Source organism: Dendrobium catenatum, unplaced genomic scaffold (assembly GCF_001605985.2).
Source record: "Dendrobium catenatum unplaced genomic scaffold, ASM160598v2 fragScaff_scaffold_1408, whole genome shotgun sequence".
Taxonomy (NCBI): Eukaryota; Viridiplantae; Streptophyta; class Magnoliopsida; order Asparagales; family Orchidaceae; genus Dendrobium; species Dendrobium catenatum.
In genome coordinates this window covers 741321-764703 of record NW_021319870.1, presented here as the reverse complement: position 1 = coordinate 764703, position 23383 = coordinate 741321, and the positions used below count along the sequence as shown (strand labels likewise).

General features: G+C 35.3%; 2 protein-coding genes across 2 annotated transcripts; one reads left to right on the top strand and one right to left on the bottom strand.

The window, feature by feature from the left end:
- Positions 1-7516: 7516 nt before the first annotated feature.
- Positions 7517-9932, bottom strand: LOC110114082. Its single transcript, XM_020846841.2, has 2 exons — positions 9397-9932; positions 7517-8055 (listed from the first exon to the last, which is right to left on the bottom strand). The coding sequence occupies exons 1-2, from the start codon at positions 9638-9640 to the stop codon at positions 7763-7765; spliced, it is 537 nt and encodes a 178-aa protein (XP_020702500.1). The 5' UTR covers positions 9641-9932; the 3' UTR covers positions 7517-7762.
- A 7716-nt stretch (positions 9933-17648) lies between these two features.
- Positions 17649-20840, top strand: LOC110114077 (ACT domain-containing protein ACR4). Its single transcript, XM_020846834.2, has 8 exons — positions 17649-18035; positions 18300-18384; positions 18468-18513; positions 18609-18723; positions 18813-18892; positions 18986-19579; positions 19671-19775; positions 20284-20840. Exons 1-8 carry the CDS (start codon positions 18029-18031, stop codon positions 20614-20616), a joined length of 1365 nt encoding a protein of 454 aa, XP_020702493.1. The 5' UTR covers positions 17649-18028; the 3' UTR covers positions 20617-20840.
- Positions 20841-23383: the final 2543 nt, after the last annotated feature.

The window sequence follows — 23383 nt, the reverse complement described above, 5'->3', positions numbered from 1 at the left end:
CCCCCCAGTCGGGAATCACTTTCCCACAGACGGCGCCAAACTGTTGCGTCCTGGAATATTCGCGGCGGTAGAGAAATATATAGTTTAACGTCTTAGCGTTGTACGAAGATCCAGCACACAATCAGATAAGTGAGAGGGTGTAGCATTCATAAGAGACACCAGAGTTTTTACGTGGAAAACCCCTGAAAAGGGGGAAAAACCACGGGGCCTGGCCCGGTTTGAATGAATCCACTAGTATTTGTAGTCGATTACAAATGAGGCCCTTCCTTAGGAGAAGGCCTTGGATTGATGTAGCAAATGTACATCATATAGATTGCATTACATGGTAAGAGTTACATATACAGGTTTGTTTGGCCTGAAGGACCGTGGTCGGCAGGAGACCGGAGTCGGCAGGAGACCTGGGTCAGAAAGACCGTTGTCTGTTGATGGAGGTCGGAAGGACCATAGTAGGCGACAAAGGCCTGAAGAACTGTAGTCGGCAGGAGACCGTAGTCGGCAGGAGACCGTAGTCGGCAGGAGATCGTAGTCGGCCGGAGACCGTAGTCGGCTGGAGACCGTTGTCTTGTGATGGAGGTCGGACGGACCGTAGTAGGCGACAGTGGTCAGAAGGACCGTAGGCGGTAGGAGATAAGGAGTCAGGTGTTAGTCCCAGTGTCACTTGGAAGATCGGATGTTGATGGTCTGGCCTTGAGTAGGACGTCGGGTCTTTAGCAGGACGTAGGGACTTAGTGTCGGGCCTTGAACAAGACGTCGGGTCTTTGGCAGGAAATAGGGACTGAGTGTCAGGCCTTGAACAAGACGTCGGGTCTTTGGCAGGATGTAGGGACTGAGTGTCGGGCCTTGAACAAGACGTCGGGTCTTTGGCAGGATGTAGGGACTGAGTGTCGGGCCTTGAACAAGACGTCGGGTCTTTGGCAGGAAGTAGGGACTGAGTGTCAGGCCTTGAACAAGACGTCGGGTCTTTGGCAGGAAGTAGGGACTGAGTGTCAGGCCTTGAACAAGACGTCGGGTCTTTGGCAAAATGTAGGGACTGAGTGTCGGGCCTTGAACAAGACGTCGAGTCTTTGGTAGGACGTCGGGGATGAACGTCGGGCCTTAAGGTGGTGGTCCGGCGAGGTTCTGCGGTGGTCCGGAGAGGTTCCTGCGATGATCCGGTGGTGGTCCGGTGAGGTTCCTGCGTTGGTCCGGCGAGGTTCCTGCGGTGGTCCGGCGAGGTGTTGACGGTGGTCCGGCGGTGGTCCGGCGGCTGTCGAGGAGGAACTCCTTCCTTCTCTTCTCCTCTTCTCTCTCTTGCTTGGATCCTCTCTTGTGAAGAATGAGGGCTCTATTTATAGATTTTCTGGAGTGGCATGGCTTGTAAATAGGTGTGAGATCAAGGGCGAATAAGGAGTCATCGAATGGACGGCCGATGCTGAATCCTACGATCGTACACCGTTCATTGGTCATTTGAATGCCTTAGTGATGTCGGAATTTAGTGATCTTGGGCTCGTTGGATTCGTATCGTCGAGCCGTTCGATTCGAGTATAAGCTCGTCAAAATCAGAGTCCGTTTGGTAACTCAAATTGTGGTTTGAACCTTCCAACAGCGCTTCGGGTTCATGATTTGGACCCCTTTTGGCTCGGATTGGGTCGAACTTGGTGTCGTTGGGTTCGTATTTCCGAGACGCTCAGTTCGACAGTAAGCTCGCTGAAATCGGAGTTCATTTGCTCCCAAATTTAATTTTCGAAGTTTCCAACTGGCTTTTGCCTCAAGATTCGTGCCCGATCAAGCTAATTTTATGACGACGTATCAATATTGAATTTCTCCTAGTATTTTATTATTAAAAGACATTGCATATCTTTAGTTCTTATCTTATAGAAGATAAAAAATACAATTCTTTTCAATATAATTTAGATTTTGAGATGTGATACTTAATGACCTCAAAGTTGAATGATATTAAGCTCATTGGATTCATTTCATCTAATCGCTCAATTTGACTATATGCACACAAAATTTAGAAATCATTTGGTTCTTCAATCAATATCATAATGTTTTCAAATATATTACTTGATTTGGATTCATTTGAACTTAGATAGAATCACTATTGATATCATTAGATTTGTCTTTTTGGCACGTTCAATTCAACTATATATTAGTAAATTGAAATTGAAGTTTGGATATGCCTAAATTTAATTTTGAAAAGTTTCAATTAAAAAAAAAATTCAATTCAAATGTTTTTCTCAAGGTTCATAATGATCAAGTAATTTTTTTTAATACATTTTGATTATATAAATTATTCATATATTACATCAATCTTAAAATGAATTACTAACTTTGAACTCCATCATGACTAACAATTTAGCCAAGTTTAGAGACAATGACATCTCCCTAAGCTTACTAAACTCTTTTCCTATTATGTGGGTCCAATCCTAACTCGCTATTAAATTTGTGGGACCATGATAGGAACCTCTCTTATTTAGGGATTTGCGTGTGGAGCTCCTATCTCAAAAAATTAAATATTATACAACATTTTGCATAATTTTTTTGTTCATAATATAAATACAATATTTTCCACCATAACATTTCATTATTTGAAATTTATCATATTCTTTTATAGTAATCATTGAAATACAATGCATGCAATTCATGTGATCTAAATGTATATATGAAGAAAGTCACATAAAATTAATTTAGCTTCTTCTTTTTTCTTTTTTTTAATCTTAGCAAAAGCAATTTTTTTACAACAAATAAGTACAAAGACAATTTTTTTTACATTAAATAGCAAATTTTGAATCAAAAATAAAATAAAGTAAAAAATAAAAGAAAAGCAACAAATAATATATTTATGCCAATAAGGTATTTATTTTTCATAAAACAATGGAGAATAAATAATTGATAGCTTTAATGAAAGGAAAACCATGTGGCCACATGCAAAGGCTGAAAAACTTAGAACTGCTCCGATGAGAAAAGGTGCATAGGCTCACTATCACCGTGGACGGCTGAGATGTCTTCCACCTCTTAATTGGACGGTTCGTCTCCTGAAAGTCTTTGTATTATTTTCTTCGATTGATTAATTGGTTGAACAAATAACTCCCAACTATATAATTAAGACATAATTAAAGTTCAGAGTTGATAGATGCTGCATTTTATCTGTGCGAAATTATGTTTAAAGCACTGATAAATTGGGTAAGATCTAACGTAATAATTCATCAAAAATAGATTTGGATTTTATTTGGGATAACTTTCTAACTGTTTTTTTTTTTACAGATTTTAATCACAATTTTATTTGGTCATTATTTTTTCACTATTTTTAATAAATTTTTGTGTTATAAAGTTATTTTTTACAACTAAAAAAATTTACTTTCTCTATAATAACTTATCAACTTCACAAACACCTTTATAAAGAGTTATATAATAATAAAAAATTAACTATAAAATGGAATGGGTATCTCGATGCATGTTGAAATTAAATTTTTATAATCAAATTTAGGTCATACGGCTAATGTTGTCGCACTAAAATCTTCCGAACATCATCTGCCGCTCGGTTACAACCATCCGACCGCCATGCACTACATGAGTATGTCGTTTCTTCACCATTATCGTTGGACTATAATCTCCTCACCACCATTGTTGTCATCGTCCATCTACAGTCATTCAACCATTGTCATCCGACTATAGTACATCCTTTGATCATTATTTCCCAATGATGGTCCTCCAATCACTAGGTCTGAAGACAGTGATATAAACCTCATCACTCGACTATAGTCCTACGACCATCATTAATTGTCAACTGTAGACTGTCGTTACCCGACTATGCTCATCTAAAAAGTCTCCCAACTATATAGTCCTTCAATCTGGCTAGGATCATTCAACTGTCATCTCCTCGCTATAACATTCTGACCACCATCGCTCGATTATGAGGAAACGCTGATTAATTTTGATGCATGCTACAACCAATAACTTAAGTACATGTCATTGTCAATGAGGATGACGCACACTATAATCACAAAGGATGATCCTCATCAACTACATCATCACCAACATCAATGGACACCCTTGCCTTTTGAAGATATAATTTGCACTTATAAAATATTAATTTTGGCATAAAATACTAACAAAATGAAATTTCATAATATTATTAACAAATTTGATTTAATAGGTTCTCTGAATGTATAGTGTATATCATATGGGGTGGCCCATTATATTAATTCTCAAACGTGTTTATACACAACAAAGTCCCCATCAATTTTAGCACTAAATGAATTGAATATATCAAGATTGTGAAATCCACATCAAATATAATATATAAAATAGAGATGTTCATGATTCAATGATTTAATCGGTATCAAATCGAGGTTCAACCAGATGATTTAATAAATAAAAAATTATGAATAATAGAATAATCATGTAATAATATGTATATTAAAAATAAATTGAATTCATATATTAATAATATCTTATGTAATTTTAAATTTAAGTACATTCAGTCTTTAAATTTAATTAAAATTTAATCAAAAAAACTAGCTTACTTATAAATTTAATATAAATTATTATTAATTTATGTTATATGTGTAAATAATTTACACATATAAATTATATATTAAATTCATTTTATAAATTTATTAAGATTAGATCATTTGTTTTTAATTAATTAATTAATTAATTAATTCTTATATTACATCAATAATAAATGAATTATCTAATTTATTTAACATTATTAATTAAAAATAAATTCTATTTACATCATAAAAAATTTATTTTAAAAAATATATTTTAAAATATATTGTGTATACTGTAAATTTAGAAGTAATAACTTTAACTTATTTAGTCTCATATTACTTATATGTATATAAAGTACGTCTTTCAAGGGAATCTGGACTGGTTTGTCAGTTAAACCAACGATTCTGTCTGGTTCAACTCGGTTTGATACATAAACGGTTTTCTGAATGAATTAGATCGATCGGCATTAAGATCGGTTCACAATTGAACAGGTCGAATCGGTCGGTCCAGTCCAATTTTTAAAACCCTGGAATATATTGTTCAAATACATTCATTCATTTAACACTTTTTATTAAATTAGAATCTAATCTAAATAAGATCCTAAGTTTTATTTTTTTTTATCAAATTTGGATTATAATTTTAAACAATCATAATTAATTATATATTTAATACTAATGATTTACTTATATAAGATTTAGTCAAAATTGATATAATTCACTAAACAATATTTATGGAGTTTAGTGAAGTTTAAAATTTGGGTAAGAATACTTTGCCCTAAATTTAACTAAAATAAGCTATAATATTTTATTCATATTTCAAAAATATAATATTATATAGTATATTCATCTTAAAATAATTTAACAACTATAAAAATTTTAATACTAAAAGGAGCTATATTACCAACTTATTTAAGCTTAAAAAATTAATTTAGAAGTTGAATGACCTCATAATGATGTGACATAATTTACAAAGAAGTCCATCTTTTCATGAAAATTCTAGAACTCCAAAATGCAAAAATTGAACCATTGCATTATGCTCGGCCTGGCCAATTACTCAATTAGCCTTACGTTGCGTTTCTTTAGCAAATTGCATGTGCATCATGTGAGACAACGAGGGGAAAATAAATAGCAGTACTGAACCAATATGCATGGACCATGATTATATCTCTTTGGCTTCATTTGGGAGAGTTATTTTTAGTGCTTCAAAGTAAATTTTTAGCATACAATTAATTTTTTGTACTTAAGAAAATGCTTTGAGAAATAATAAGAAAGTCGTCCTTAAACGAAGTCTTGGACGACTTTTTTGTAGCTTTCGAAAACGGCTTTCTAGTAAAATTTCTTGAATTATAAATTTTGTACAAAAAATAGTTTTATAAAGTAGCAAAAAAACTGTCCCAAGCCAGATTATATATTTAGTGCGGACACCGAACGTCATCCGGAGACCAATCAGAATAAACCACGTCACCCCTTCGCTAGGTATTACAACTCGGTATCATTGACGTGACGATTTTGATTGATCTTTAGACGATGTTATACATCCGAACTCCACACATAATAATTTCTCCCCAAACAAATTATATCAACCGAGAATTTCAATAAAGTTATTAAGCCTTTATTTGGAACAGTTACTACGATTTAGCAAATTCCATGATATCTCTTTGGCACTAATCTTGATGTCATCTGACTATCAAAATAATTTTAAAATGTTTGGAAAAAAAGCAGTAAAACATTTATTCCTTATTATGCTCGCCAGTCGCCACCTGGCACTTGCTCTCTCTCATTAATAACGCAAGGTCCACAGCCATAATTATAACTATTTTTTAGTCAGCATGGCCAGCTTTTTATATCTTTTAGCTTTAAATAATAAATACACCAATTATTTTATTTATTTATTTTAAAATTTTAAGCTACGTGTTTCATACAGAACCATCGACATTTTAAACATATCCAAACGAAAATAAATAAGAGGGAAAAATATTTATCAGTTGGCATGCATTGAATTAACCTTATATTAAATATATTAAATAATAAATTATAATTATAATATTATTTTTACGGGCAAAGAGGGCCTCACTGACAGATCACACTATTTATTTGAAAAAAAAAATTAAAAAAAATATTCGCTTAATTTTTATTATATTAATTCTGATAACTTTTAATTACTAAAAGTCTAAAAGTGTCAACCTCTGTAGTTATTATTTAAAAACACTACAAATTTTGGTTGCCTAATTCCATTTGAGATCATGCAAATGCATCCTCGAAGCCCTCTGATTAAAGTAGAACCATTATATTGTAAGGCACGGCCCATTTTAGTAAACGAACAAAGAAAGCCCCATTAGTTGTAAATTAATTGGGCTTCTCACGGAGTAGACGGTCCAATAAAATTTTAATTCAAGGAAAGCATTATTTAAAAAATTAGGGTTATAATTGAGTCGATTAGATGTATCATGTTAATTCTTAGTGAGAACTCAATAAAGTCCTTCATGTAGAAGCATTCTACCAAAGAGTATAGGATTCCTCAAAAAAAATAAAGCACGAATGAAGAGAGCGTAACACTTAAGAAATTATATCAATTTTCATGATATCTATATCACAAATTTTGAGGCAAAATCAAGTGGGAAACTTTCAAAATTAAATGTAGGATCATCTGAACTCTGATTTCAGCAAACTTACAGTCAAACTAAACATCTCGAAAATACGAACCCAACGACACCAAATTCAACTCATCATAGTTTTTTGCAGGGGTGGGGGACAATATGTAGGTCAATTAAGACAAATTCACACTATCACACACACATCACATACGTAAGCTTCGAATCCAAGATATATTGGTTGGTAACCAAAGCTATTAACCAATAGATCAAGATGATGATACATGTAACATCAAATTTTTTTAATCATATGCAATTTTAAAATAGTGCTAATTAAAATTGTATTTCTTTGAACAAATGAAAAGAGCACTCCTCGTCGGCTTAATTGAACTATTTGAAAGAAGCTTTCATGATACAAATACATTATAGATACAAAGCCACTAATTATAGCATGCTACATGGAGATTCATTGATCACTAAATTACTTAGACAAATATTACACCAAGGTGCGTGCATGTTACATAAGGTTCATACAAACATACTAATCATGAAATATCCACAGATCATATACAAACACTATAAAAAAATCATAATTGAGGAACCATCTCACCCTCTTTTCTCTTGTAATTATTGTAGTTCTTGCAATATATATATCTAGCTTCTTTCTCCAAGCAAGCTATCTGAGAAGGCAAGCTAGCCTCTCAGACTTATCCTCACTGTTCCTGTTGTATATACTCGAATGTTGTTGCCAACATGTGATAATTTTATGTGCATGGGATTTGATATTGATATTTGATAATAATATTGAGAGTTTCTCTGTGTTTTGAGGATCTTAACAAAGCAGGAATCTTCAAAATTGGGAATGGCATGCAAGTGGGAAGGGATGTTGATGATGAAATCCCCAAATTCATCAGTTGTTCCATAGGAAAAGTCGCTTCTTTTCATTCTGCCTTCATCATTTTTACACGTAACAGCCACCTTCACACCTTTTTTCTCATGCAAAGTTGATGTTAGATAGAAGAGAAACACACTGCTTCATCAGAATAATTAAATTATTTGATGGATTATTTAATGAAAATGAAATTCTCTCTCTCTCTCTCTCTTGAAAGCCGAAGCTTAATTTCTTTGAAAATATAAAACATAAGTTTAGTAATCATTAATATTTTTTATTTGAAGTATATTTTATAGAAATTTCAGAGCTTTATTATAGAATTTTTTCTCTTTCGATCTACTTTTTTCTCTTTCGATCTACTTTTTTCTCTTTTAGGTCAATATTCTCAAATCTCAATGAGCTTTGATTCTAATTCACGAACAATTCTTAACTCAAAAGTTTTAAGACAAATCTAATCATGTAAAACTTTACATATATGAAATCATTATTTTGCAATCAACAGTGAAAAACAACACAAATCAGACAAACAAATATAATGAACATGATGTGATTTACGTGGTTCGGCGAAGAACCAGCTACATTCACGGGATGGGGATGATTTCACTACATTAATGTGGAGAAATAAGATTACAATTGACTCTCTTACTCTCACACCAATCCTCAAACCTATATTTATAGATTTGAAAAAAATAATAATAATAATAACGAAAACTTAATTAATGAAAATGTAATCATGTCAATTAGATCTCCCAATTAATCATCCCCCTCATTAAATATTTCAATCAATGCAATAATCAGGGCTCCTAATCAATGCCATAATTAGAGCTCCTCTAATTACGACTCCAATTTGAAAACAAATAAAAAACTTCGACAACAAAACATAGAGCTTAATTACCAAGATTATATAAAAACTAATTAATAACAACTAAAATTAAAGGGGTTGATGCCTTGATAGTTTAGCTAATGAGCTGGTCTTCTCCCTGGCTAGTAGTTGTTGAGGGAAGAATTTTCTTCATCTACACCTTTCCTCAATTGGAAGAAAAAGCTAATGATCACTCCCTCTCAACTTCCCATGAGAACGATATACAATCCAATATATTTAGCTTATTAAGTATTACTCGACAAAGACCATCCACCTTGCAAACATTCTCTCAAAAATATTTTTTCTTATATATATTTATTTATTGATTTACCAACTGAAAAATTAGATCAAAAGCTACTAAAAACGTTGATTAGAATTAAAATCATAAAATTATTCAAAAACACCAAAGCAAAATTCCATGCAAACACCAAGACATTCAAATTTGTATATGAACATTTTATAATTTGTATATATTCTTATTATTTTAGAGTAATTAGTTCCCATTTCATAATGATAAGCTCCTGTCTTAATTATCTGATAATTAGTTATCAACTAACTAATGCGCTTAATTACCTTTGGCATAGGAAGTGGTGAGGTGATTAGAGCCTGAAGAAAAGTGACGATCTTGATATAGAAGAGAGCCAGTGACGAGCACAGAGGAGAGCCTCTCCTCTCCGTAGCCGGCGAGCCGGGCCAGCTCAGACCTCCACAGCTGACGCATCAAATCCTCCTCCGCCTTTGCCGCCGATGTCGAAGATGGCCGGAGGAGGAAGGAAATAGCAAGGGTAAGGAGGAGGAAGACGACTGACGTGGACATGGTTAATGATACGTTGGCTTTTCCAGATTGGTGCACTCGACGCTTATTTGCTTGCTCGGAGAGTCGGAGGAAGGAATTCACGAAGGAAAATTCAGCTGGAGGCGTTTGGAGGAGGAGCAATATATAGAGGAGTTGATATCTGAAGAATGCCCCTGTCTTTGTCTTTTATTACAAGATCAGCCTTCCAGTATATTTGGATGGACCCCACCAAGAGTTCTTATGGCAAAGTACACTGTTTGAATAATTTAAAAAATTCTTAAAAACAATAATAATAATAATAATTTTTTGAGGTGATGGGAGAGTGCATTTTTTATATAATATTATACTTATTTTATTATATAATATTCTTTAATATTATTTTTATATAATTAGTCAAATAATATTTTAAATATTAGTACCCATAGTAACGAATTTTTGGATTGGGGTTTGTTCTTTGTTTTCATGAACATTTGGATAATGCTCATTGTTTTCAACTAATTCTTAATATACTTATAGCTATAAATTCTTATATAAATTTGCATACACAGTTTTCCATAACCTATGCTACTTTTTCTTGGAAGATTTCTACTATTGATTCGAAAACAAAAAATGCATTAGCTAAATATGATATTAAAATTAAGGGATTTTTACATACATAACACCTAAAACTATTTAAAATACAAATTTAACACCTAAACTAATTTATTTACTAATATACCACCTAAATTAGCCATTTTAAATCAATTATACCACTCCGTCTTCAAGAAGTTTGCTATGTTCGGCTCGTCATCTTCGCTTCGCTCCGTCTTCCCTTCGCTCCGGCCGTTCGCCACTCTCCAGTCCGAAGTCACGGCTGTTTCGCAGCGACTTCTCCAGTGAGAACAGGTGATCTTCTCCATCCCAGTCCGAACAGGTGATCTTCTCCATTACGGTCCCAACGCTGTCACCGCCGGTCCCAACGCTGTCACCGCCACCCTCCTCCTCATTGCCGGTGCTGACCCCAACGCCATCGACGCTTCCGACCGCCACCCCTTTGACCTTATCCCTACTTCACTCATCTTCTCCAGTGTTAAGTCTATTTTTCCGCCTATGCCCTGTACCAAAACAAGTCCATTCTTCTTCAGTCCAGATTTTTTTAATAGATTTATAATCATTTACTTTTTTAATGTTGATGGTGATCTTCTCCATTAGTTGTTTAGGGTAAACGTCTCAAGCTTCTTTAACTATTTTGTGTTTGTAAAGTTAGAGATGCACTGGCAAATTGCTTCGGTACGTTCTTTCAAGAATAGTAAATTAATGTGACCTCTATCAACCTTTATAGTTTTTTGACTTCCTCCGACATATTTCATCCTACACTCACTTTTCACCTCACTCCAATATCCTCCATATTTCAACACAATAGCGCTCACATTGTTGCAATCCATCTGTCAACAAAACATGTTAATTCAAAATTATATTACAGAAACAAAATTAAATTCTCTCTACTAATTAGTAACCTCTCCGTCCTCAAATTTATCACCATCATGTAAGAATTGCATTTTGTAAAAGATATAGGGCACAACAATAAAACCTTATAGTTGCAGTTCTTAAATGTAGCTGCAGCCTTCCGATTTCTTCTTAAAAACTGAGAGCAGGATCAGATTTTATCTGTAAATATGGCTTGTGGTTACGCAATTCTGTATAAGTCTGAGAATAAAAAATGAGAGCAAAGTCGAAGAATAAAATATAAGAAGAGATGCAAGTATGAGGAAATGGCAAACTGTGCTTTAACCGCGATTCTGTGTCAGAGAATAAAATGAGAAACAACGATTATGTATCGGAACTGGCCAGAGAAGACGCCAGCTACTACGTTTGCTGTAAAAGATGATCGAGATGGGCAAGCTGTGCGATTCAAACCGATAGAGGGAGAAGGAATGTCTGTGTCGCCATTTGCTGGAGAAGACGATCGGGATGGAAATGGCGAACTGTGCGATTCCCGCGCCTTTAGAGCTTTAGCGATTTGGAGTTGACGGAGAAGCGACGGAGTGTTATTTTTGATGAGATAATTGTTTTCAGGTGGTATATAGGTAAATAGAAAAGTTTAGGTGTTTAATAGGTAAATAGACTTGTTTTAAATGTTAGGTATGTAAAAATCCCTAAAATTAATCAACATTGGTACTTTTACTTAGCTCAAAATAATAGCATTGGTATCTTTATTTTGATTGTCATGTTTTATTTTATACCAGATATGCCTTAAGAAAATTCACTTGATATGTAGTATGAATCTTGATGTAATATTTAAAAGATTCAAAATTAAATTTACAATCATTCGAAGATTAATTTTATCAAACTTTAATCAAATTGAGCGTATCGATCAAACAAGTCTAATAGAACCAAAGGGATTTGATACGAGCCCAAATAAGCTCAAATCAAGTACTTGAAAGATAATTAGAGACTTTAGACGTTAGTTGAAGGACCAAATGGTATTCAAATCTAGCTTGCATGCTTATAATCAAAATGAGTGACTCGATGATTCAAATCCAAAAATCTCAGGTTCACTTGATTATAATGTTATTAAAGTATTTAAATGTTGAATAAATTATTTATGATTTAAAGACTTGATATGAGTCATATGATTGATTGTTATTAAATTTTGACTAAATTTACTAAAGTACTACCCATGAAGGAGACTGGGACCTGAATTTGGAGAGAGTTTGGAGTTCTAAATTCCTCTAAAGACTTACTAGCTTGATGTTCAACATCAATGTCTAATACCAACCACTGCCATCATCTTTAGGTTATCATTGTATGATGGCGATAAGTATAAATTATGAAGTATTTACATATAATATTTTCAATGAAAATATATTATAATAGTTGTGTTTGTTTAGAAAAACTAAAAAATTCTAAGGAGCTTATAGTGCAATGGAAACAGATGAAACAACACCGCAGCGCAACCTTCAATACCGCCAAAGTGTCAGAAATAGACATCACAACTCCAAGTTCTTTATTTTCCAGTACTAAAGCATCGATAAAGCCAACACTGCAGCATTACCTGCACCACGGGGTCAAGAAGTCAGCTTAGCAATGCTGGATTCTCTATTTTCAAATGCCATGGTGCAACAATTTCTCATGCCTTGGTGCCATTTTTTGCACTTGGGCACCACAACACTTGAATGCCAATAGTGTCGTGGCGTTTTAACTTCAAAGGGACACATTCTATCAGTGAAAAGACATGACCGTTCACTAAGAAATCGATCCATGTTAGCAAGCGCCATAGTGGTACAAAAGTTTCATTGCCGAGATGTTAATTCACTTCAAGGGCAGTGCGACGCCACTCTTTCAAATGGCATAGTGTCAACCTTTTTGTATTTTTCAATAAATAATTGTGATGTTATATTTGTAGGGGAGTTTAATTACTTATATAAAATTTAATATTTATTAGAGTACAACTCTAGTTCCCTCTTAGAGTAAAATCTAAGGGAGGCTAGAAAAGTACAAGATATAATCGTTTGGAGTATTTAGCCTTATTGCATCCTAGAATATTCACGATAGAATAGAAATATAAAGTTTAACGTCTTTGCTTTGTACAAAGATCTAGTACATAATCAGATAAAACAAAGGGTGTAACGTTCATAAGAGACACCATAGTTTTTATGTGAAAACCCCAAAAAAGGGGGAAAAACTACGGGGCCTGCCCAAAGTTTAAATGAATCCACTAATATTTGCAGTCAATTACAAATGAGGCCCTTCCGTAAGGGAAGGCTTTAGTTTGATGTAGAAAATATACATCATATAAAGTGCAATACATGATGAATTGGAAGATTCAGTATTGATATGTTCGTTTAGCGGCATAAACATAATCGACAGGTGACTGAGGCCGAAAAGACTGTAATCGGGTGATGGTGGTTGGGAGGTTCATAGTCGGCTAGCGGCGGAGGTCGAAAGGACCGTAATCGACGTACGACGGAGGTTGGAAAGATTGTAGTCTAGCAACAAAGGTTGGGAGAATTGTTGTCTGGTGATGGAAGTCAGAAGGATTGCACTCTGCAGGCGACGGAGGTTGGAAAGACTGCTATCTAGTAACGAAGGTCGGAAGGACCGTAGTCTGGTGAAGGAAGGTCTAAAAGACCTTAGTCGACGAATGACAATGGTCATAAAGATTATTATATGGCGACGGAGGTCAAAAAGGCCATAGTCGGTGGTCAGGTGGAAGTCCGACATCAATCAGTGGCCGAGTAAAAGTTCGCCATCAGTTGATGGCAGGGTAGAAGTTTGGCGTGTAACAGGTTCAAACTCTTAACTATCGAGATATTATATGTTTTGGCCTAAGAGCCTCACAGTTTTTTTTTATATTGGTGTAACTTTTTAGTAGATCACTTACCCCATATTTACTCCGGGATGAGCACATTTAAGTACAAAGTTTCTTAATGAAATTTCAATCATTACACTAAAAGGTGTCTCGATGTTTAGGGTTTCACACAGCATCGGTCGATACCTAGGTAGAAGCCCACCAATAGTCTGGCAACGGTCGGTGGTCTGACGGTGGTCGAGGAGGAGACTGACGGTAAGAAAACTCTAGTTTCTTTCTTTTCCTTCTCTTCTTTCTATTCCTAGGTTCGGTCCCCCTTCCCTGAGAAATGAGATGTCTATTTATAATTTTCTGAGAGTGGCATGACCAGTAAATATGAGGGAGATCAAGGGTATGTTGAGAGTAGCTTGAATGGACCACATATATTAATCCCCTTGATTAATTGTTGATCATTTACTAGGAATTTGAATGTCTTAATGATATCAGAATTTGTAGATCTTGGGTTTGTTTGATTATTCTCGTCGAGCCATTCGATTCGACTATAAGCATATCTCATTTGGAAATTATTTGGTCATCTAATTTATGGTTTGAATCTTCCAAAGCTGCTTTGAGTAAATTACAAGTGACTTACTCATCTCCTTAAAATGAGGACGATCTAACTACAATAATCAACCATCGGGTTGAAATCCAATTACGAACAGAGATATGAAATCCAACAAAATTTGGTGATCGGGCAGAAATTTGACTTCAATTGATGATCGGGAGGAAGTTCGGCATCAGTCGATGGCCACGCGAAAGTCCAGCATCCGTTAGTGGCCGGGCGAAAGTCTGAAAACAATCGATGTACAGGTGAAAGTCCAACGGTGATCGAGGAGGAGTTTGATAGCAAGAGAGCTCTCTTCCTTGCTTGGGGTCCCCTTCCATGAGAAATGTGAGATCTATTTATAATTTTATGAGAGTGACATGACCATTAAATAAGAGAAAGATCAAGGATAAGTTGATAGTGGTTTGAATAGACAACCGATGTTGATCCCCTTGATTCGTGGACCATTTATTGGGCATTTTAATTTCTTAATGATATCACAATTTGGTGATATTGAGTTCATTGAATTTATCTCGTCGAGCCGCTTGATTTGAATATATCCATGTCACGTTTGGAAGTCGTTTGGTCATTCAATTTATGGTTTGAACTCTTCAAATGCACTTCGGGTCTTCGATTTGAGCTCGGATTAAGCCGAATTTGGTGTCGCTGGATTTGCAATTTTGAGACGTTCAATTCGACTGTAATTTTGCTAAAATCGGAGTTCGGATGGTCCCCAATTTAATTTCGGAAGTTTCCAACTTAATTTTGCCCCGAGATTCATGCCCGATTAAGATACTTTTTTGACGATAAAACAATTATTTAAAATATTAATTGAAGATTGATAAATGTTTTAAAACATTGATGTGTAATTTAATCTTTTTATATGGGCCACAATAGAAATAATCCAACCGTGGAATGAGGGAAACTGAATCATTTTTGGAGGTGTTACCTTCTCTAAATAATTTAAGGAAACAGTTATCAGTAAGAAAGGCAAAAAATAAAAATAAAAAATCGATAGCGCTAACAGTAATTTATTTTAGTATTTTAAATGTCTTTAGGGGTTCTCTTTTACTATTTTGGATGTCTTCTTTATTATTTCTTCTCCTATGTTTGGTTGTTTCTGCTGGATGCTATACTTTTTTCACTCTTTTTGCTGGAAGCTTTTCAAAGCCTACATGCTTATCCCACCGGGTTTAACTAGGTTGGTGGAAAAGTCTGATTGGGAACCTCCAACTCATGTTCAATTCCCCTATCAAACGACACAACCCTTTAAGTGGGGAGAAAATAACTGTAGCTCCTGCACCTGTGAGGATGATTACTGGTAGCTAGGCTCGCTGAGGGACTAGTTATGCCGCCAAGCGCCTCCTAAGGTGGGTGACAGCGAGTAGATACCCCCGTTCCCACAAAAAAAAAAAACCTACATGCTTTGGGTAACTATACTTCTACTAGTTTTATATGATGGATGTGAAGAACTAAAGCTTTTCTTGTCTTTTGAGGGTGATGTTGAAAACCTTCTTTTGGTTTGATGCATAGGTTTCATATGGAACGGCTTTCTTAATACTTTTTGAAACAATTCTTTATACAAAAATTTTTAATTTTATTTTTATATTAAGAAATTGTTTTAGAAAGAAGTAAAAAACTGTCTCAAATAAAACCTTAACAAGACAATGAATTTGATTTTCTCGGAGCCTTTCAAGATTAATGTTGCTTATATTATCTTTATCCAACTTGGATGGAGCCTATCAATGCAATCATCCCTTTGTCTAAGACAATCCTTTTATTTTAGAGGAAACTTTTACTTTTGTGGTTGACATGTACTTAATTTGTTAATCCTCTCTTTTAAGTTTCTCTTCCTTCTTTTTATAATTATCATAATACCAAAGGGCAAAATTAAAGATATATGAAACCTTTACCCACAAACACCTTTTCAATATTTAATTATAGGGGTGCAAACGAGTTGAGTTGAGTCGAGTCGAGTATCTGCCTAATCGAGCTAAGCTTGTTTAGTCCTTATTGCAATTGAGCTCGACTCGAGCTCATTTACTAAGCTAGAGCTTGGCAGCAGTAACAACAACAACATCATCAAGCCTTATCACACTACGTGGGGTCGGCTACACGAATTCTTTTTCTCCATTGTGTTCGATTAAGAGGCAAATTCTCATTTAGATCTAATAGAAATGTAATTTCTAATATCTTCTTCTAACCAAGTCTTTGTAGGTCTACCTTTATCTTTCTTAACATAGGTTAATTAAATCTAATACATCTACTCTCCTAATCGAGTTATTAGAAGGCTACTGTTTTAAGTTACCAAACCATCTAAGGCAACTCTCTCTAATCTTATCTGCCACTGGAGCTACGTACTCCAACCTTTTCACGTATATTCTCATTTCGTATCCTATTTCTAAGAGTAAAATCACTCATCCACCTGAGCATCCTCATCTCTGCAACATTTAACTTAATATTATGCTTCTCTTTTAATGACCAACATTCTGCGCTATAAAGCATTACAGGTCTAACAACCATCTTATAGAAATTTCTCTTAAGTTTGAGTAGTACTTTTATATCACACAACAAGTCCGATGCATTCCTCCACTTCATCAATCCAACTTGAATTCTAATTGTTAAAAAAAAAAAAAATAGAGCTCCATTGTTTAGCTCAATTTTTTAATTTTAAATTTTTTTTCATTTTTTTAATATTTATTTTTAATATAGAATTAATTTTAAAAAGATTAAAATTATAATTTAATATTAGTTTAAATTAATTTTAAATATATTTTAATTTAATTGAGCGACTCAACAAGCTTATAAATCAAGCCAGACTAAGCTCAAGCTCTAACTCATTTAATATAGAAGGTAGAATATAGTCTCTAGCTTAAACTCATGATTTGAAAAACGTGACTCGTGAGTTCATTAACTAGTCGGCTTGAGGTACCCGTAGTGGTGTATTAAAAATAATTTAATTATATTATTATTTTGGAAAATTGAGAGAATACTACTTTTATTATTATTTTCCAACTTTAATATTTAATATGCACAAAAGATTTTTTTATTATTCAACTTATTAAGTAATCAATTACCAAACCTCAAATTGAAAAGTCGTTACACAGCATTACCATTAATAGTACTTAATACGTCGCATTAAAAGAATAGGCGCAAGTGCTTGACGAGTCACTATAAACCGCCTCGCCGACCTCAGAAGAGAGAGAGAGAGAGAGAGAGAGAGAATCCTTTGTAGTAAGAGCGGTCGAGAGCCATTGTTCTGTTGTAATTCGCCCATTCGCCGGAGACAAGCGACAGAGCGGAACAGAAGCGGTTGCGGACGAAGAGAGAGAGAAAGAGAGAGAGGCAGAATCTGTTCTTCCGTACTGGGGAAATCGCAGGTTTTTTGGAGTTTCGTGTCGTCCTGTTTCGACTTCGAAATCGGTTTCCTTCGTAGCGGGAGAGGAAAAGAGGTGAACTGGAGTTTGGGGCTTCTGCTCTCATTGGAAAATAGAAGTTCTCACTTTCTTCGTTGAAGGCGGCTGATTAGTGGACGATGATGGGTGCGGGTCTTATCCTTTGTTAAGTTTTGAAGTGCTATCGTGTCTCCTTTTGATGGTTTTTCGGTTTGAATGCTGTAAATTTCTTTTTGATTTGATAGGTTATGGGTAACATGAGTTGCTAGGGTTCTTTTGCATTTCTTTTCCTTCTAGTTCTTTATTTCTTTGTGATCGAATCGTCTGTGACCTATTGATTTGCGGTGCGCCCTTTTTGACGTCTGGATTCTGTAGTTAATCATTTCTGAATGGAATTAGTTCTTTTTGCAGAGGTGGATTTGATGCATCCTTCATATGATTCATGGGATAGTGATGATGAATACGAAAAGTTTATTAAGAGGATGAACCCGCCGAGGTATTGCATCGGCATTCTATTACTATCATCTATGAATCTAACTTTGTTCATCTGTTAACTTTTTTGTCGCTTTCCCTGTTTAGGGTTGATATTGATAACGAATCCTGTGCCAGAGCAACAGTTGTTCGGGTATTTCAATGGCCATTTCTGCTGACTTTTGCATGAGCACGCACCTGAAAACCCGAGTGTGTTTCTATGTTCTGAATTTTTTTTTTCGCTGGTAGGTTGACAGTGCGAACAAGTATGGGATCCTTTTGGAAGTTGTTCAGGTTCTTACAGATCTGAATCTAATCATCATTAAAGCTTATATATCATCTGATGGCGGCTGGATCATGGACGGTAAAGATCATATCCCACTTGAATACTTTTTTAATGTTTTGGAACCTTTTGGATCATTTAATCATTATAAATTGAATATTTGGTTCCAGTTTTCAACGTTACCGATCACGAGGGAAAGAAAATTAGGGATGAAACTACTATCAAACTGCTAGTGGATTACATTCGGAAGGTAGAATATCCCTGCCATTTTGATGCTACTTGTACTACTGCTTTTGATTTATGCCAATATTTCAACTAAATATATGATTCTGTCTATTTGCAGTCCTTGTGGGCAGATTCTTCCTTTCTTCCTTCTAGGAGAAGATCAGTGGACTTTGCACCATCCTCTGACTACACTTCAATTGAGCTAACTGGGACTGACCGGCCTGGTTTGATTTCTGAAGTGAGTGCTGTTCTTACAGACCTGAAGTGCAATGTTGTTACTGCTGAAATATGGACGCATAATAACAGAGCAGCAGCTGTGATGCAAGTGACAGATGAAGTCACAGGTGCAGCCATTACTGACCTAGAAAAGCTTTCGAAAATCAAAGAGCTCTTGTGCAATGTTCTTAGAGGAAATAACAAGACCAGAGGAGCGAAAACCGCTATTTCAATGGGGGTCACACATACAGAGAGAAGGCTCCACCAGATGATGTTTGCAGATAGGGACTATCAGAGGACTGGCCAGGAATTGGTTGATGAGACTATGAGGCCAAAAGTCTCTGTTGTGAATTGTTATGATAAGGAGTATTCAGTGGTCACAATTCAGTGCAAGGACAGACCAAAGCTTCTTTTTGACACAATTTGCACTTTGACGGATATGCAATATGTGGTATTCCATGCAAATGCTGATGGCGAGGGCCCAGAAGCTTATCAGGTATCCTGCAATTTGCAAGCCTTCGTTTGTCTACTTGTTTACTGTATTTTCACTATCTTATTGTGAGATATTATCCGTTCTCATTATATAGGAATACTATATCCGGCACATAGATGGGTTTCCCATCAACTCTGAAGCTGAGAGAGAGAGGATTATTCAATGTCTTGAAGCAGCCATAGAGAGGAGGGTATCTGAGGTAGTATATCTTTCTTTTATCTTCATATGGTTGATTACCAGTCATCTTGACTTGCTATTTTTAAGTGTACATACAATAAATTGTTTATTTAATACGATGCACCGTTTTTCATTTATGTAAATGGATTATCGTAACTTGCCATTTGCATTATCATCTATTTATTTGAAGCCTAAAAGTGTATGCATGCTTAAAGCTTCGTTTGGAGTGGCTTTCTTACTGCTTCTTAAAGCAGCTTCCTAATTAAAAAATTAAAAAATTTATACTAAAAAGTTACTTTATGAAACAGTAAGAAAGCCGTCCCAAACGAAGCCTAAGAGTTTATAAAGAACCTATCTGTATGATCTATATGTGTTCAATTAGTAGTTGATATTCTGCCTTGTAGATCCCATAAACTTACTCTCTCATATGAACAAAAGATAGTTGATTTGGGATATTTAGTTATATATCCTCTATTTTTGTATTAAAACTAAGCAGGTAACTGGTCTGTTTCTTATGAAATGCCCCTCAGGGTTTGAAGCTTGAGCTGTGCACAAATGACAGAGTGGGATTGCTTTCGGATGTGACGCGCATCTTCCGCGAGAACGGACTTACAGTAACAAGAGCTGAAGTTTCAACCAAAGATGGGAAAGCAGTCAACACATTTTATGTTCGTGATGCCACAGGAAACCAAGTGGATGCAAGAATATTAGATTCTATAAGGCAAGCAATTGGTCAGACCGTGCTTCAAGTGAAAGAGGTTTCCAGATCTCCTCCCCAAGAGTCTCCCACCAGGTTCCTCTTTGGTGGTCTGTTTAAATCTAGATCTTTTTGCAATTTCGGTCTTGCCAAATCCTACTCTTAAAGTATCCTCCCACTCGCCTGTGTACATAAATTCTCATTATTCTGTCAATTGCATCACTTACACAGCCGCTTCCAAAGGCAGGGAAAGCATCTTATGTGGCTCGAAGTATTGTACAGGAACTTCTTCTGGTTTATCTTTAATACTGAATCTGGGATACTGAAATGCTGTAAATATAGATGTAAATACTTTCAGCAATATTAAGCAGAATGCCTTTGAATCCTGTTCGTGCTAGTTGTGATATCTGTAGCAAAAAATAGTCCACCTTTCACTTTACCCCACTGTACAATCTTCATGAACCTCCGTATTTGGTATACTTAGGCTTTGTTTGAGACGGCTTTCCTTCTGCTTCTTAAAGCAGCTTCTTAGTACAAAATTTTTATTTTTTATACTAAGAAGCCGTTTTAAGAAGCAATAAAAAAGTTGTCACAAACGAAGCCTTAATTTATTCAAATTTAGCCTTCATTTTTATCTCTCTGAGTTCACCATAGGTCTTTGCCAATTGAAAATTCAGTCCTGTCAATATTTCATTCCAATACTTGTAGTTGTGTTCAAATTGCACGCCACGCAACAAGAGCTAAATATGACCAACTTGCCATGTTTGATACTTCAACAAAAGCAACCAAACATATGGGAAACTCTTTAGCCACTTTCACTATCAATCTGTTTCAATCTATTTCAAAGGTGGGAGATGCACAGATTATCAAGCAAAAGGATTTTGTTCACATGAATCCAATCTTTTTGACAAGGAAAGGTCCCCAGTTTGTTTGTTCACATAGCTTAGTATGTTTAGTTGGCTTTCTTATTTACTCATTGAAATGATAGATCTCTTCCTTCCTCATCCGAAGTTCAATATGAACAACTGAAAGTCAAGCTTGGTGTGGAGCCTACAAGAGGATGAGATTATTCTGTGCAGACGCCGAACACCGTAGCCCAATAAAAATGCGTCACATCACCTCTACTCGGTACTAGATGATGTGGCTGCACTTGATTGGCCTCTGGACGGTAAGTTGTGTCCGGTATCTGCAAAGAATAATCTCTCCTACAAGAGGGTGGTTCCTACCAACTACTTTTCTGCTTAAATTAATTGGTCTACATGCTCTTTGGCTATAAAATCATTGATCTCATGTGGGTCTGGCGTAGAAGATGGTTGTCACGTGGGCCATCTGAGGTGGCACACGTGACTAATTCTTGGAAGAATCAAAGCTCAACAGCTATGGGGTCTTTGAATATTATGAAGGAAATGTGGACATGGAGTAAGATATAGGATTCGTTGCATCTTTTCTTTCAACTGGTCTGTCATTCTCCTCAGCCACATGGAATGGCTCAGATTATATGAATAATTAAGTGGATGTGGGGAAGAGAATCGTGGATATAATAAGTGAGTTCACACAGGAATCAGGTCCACTGTTTGGGATTGTGACATCCAGCTTAAGGGAAGCGGTAGAATTTAGATTTGGATTCTGAGTATTTATTAACTTCACCGTTTCATTTGTTAGGTCAAGAATCAATTAGATTAAGTAGATCTGTCTGTGGGATTTTTCTCAAAAATAACTTTGTAAACATAAATTTTGAAAAAAAAAAAATGCAATTTTTATTTTTATTTGGGGCAGTTGTATTTATTTGTAAAAAAAGTTATTATAGAATTGTTATAATGAAATTAGATTTTTCTCTTTTGAAAGGGAAAAATATAATTTTCTCTCAATTTTCATTTTGGAAAAATACTTAGAAAAATCTCAACAAATAAAATTATGATCGTTATCTTGAAAGAATTTTTTTTTTTTTGCTTTAAAGGTCCTGTGTAGATCTCTACATAGGCTGTGGATTAGAATCTGAACCACAATGCAGCGGGTGGCGGTGCCTTTTTACTTGGCACTCAAAGTGGAATCATTATCTCACCAAATGGATAAGAACTTGCTGCTTCTCCAAGATTTTATTTCGTATGTTTTTAATTTTTAAATATTATTTTGTAAAATTTTATTTTATGATACATAATTTATTTTCTATTTTTTTCAGAAGTAATTTCTTTAAAAAGTATTTTGTGATAATAAATAAAAAAATCTATCTAATTTTTCCATCCAAACAAACAATCTTTGCATTATTAAAAATATAGATTGTAGTTATATTTGGTGCAATATTATATTTTACAAACTTAAAATATTATAGAATATATATCTGTATTATATGAGTTATTTTCTTTATTTTGCATAATGAAAAATCTAATTTAAGTTTTCTCATCAGTCATCAAGATTTATGATTCATTCTTTACAACTTTCTTGCTATTATTTTTCAGGTCACAATTATGAAAGTTCGTTAGGGATGTTAGGCCCTCTTGAACTTAGTCCCAAGCTAATTAAAGAGAGAGTTGAATTGGAAAACTTTAAAACCAAAACATAATCCAAATCACCACAATCAAAGTGCGGAAATTAAAACGCGGAAACAGTAAAAAGAAAGAACACATCGGATTTATAGTGGTTCGGTCAAACATTGACCTACGTCCACTCCTTGGAGGCACCCCCCAAGTATTGCACTAAACTAGTGTCTCTCCTTTAGCCCCCACGGCTAGGCGGAGAAGCCCTTACAAAATCACTTCCACCTTCCCCGGTGCGGCGGAGTCGCCGGGTCCTTTGACACCAAAGAGACTTCTTCTTTGGTGAACTTACCTCGAGACAAGCCTTGAATCCGACGGTATTCAGGTGCGAGCTTGCCGGAGCAACCGTGTGGATCCCCCACCACACTCCCTTGAGTCCCCCCTCACAGGATCTTCCCC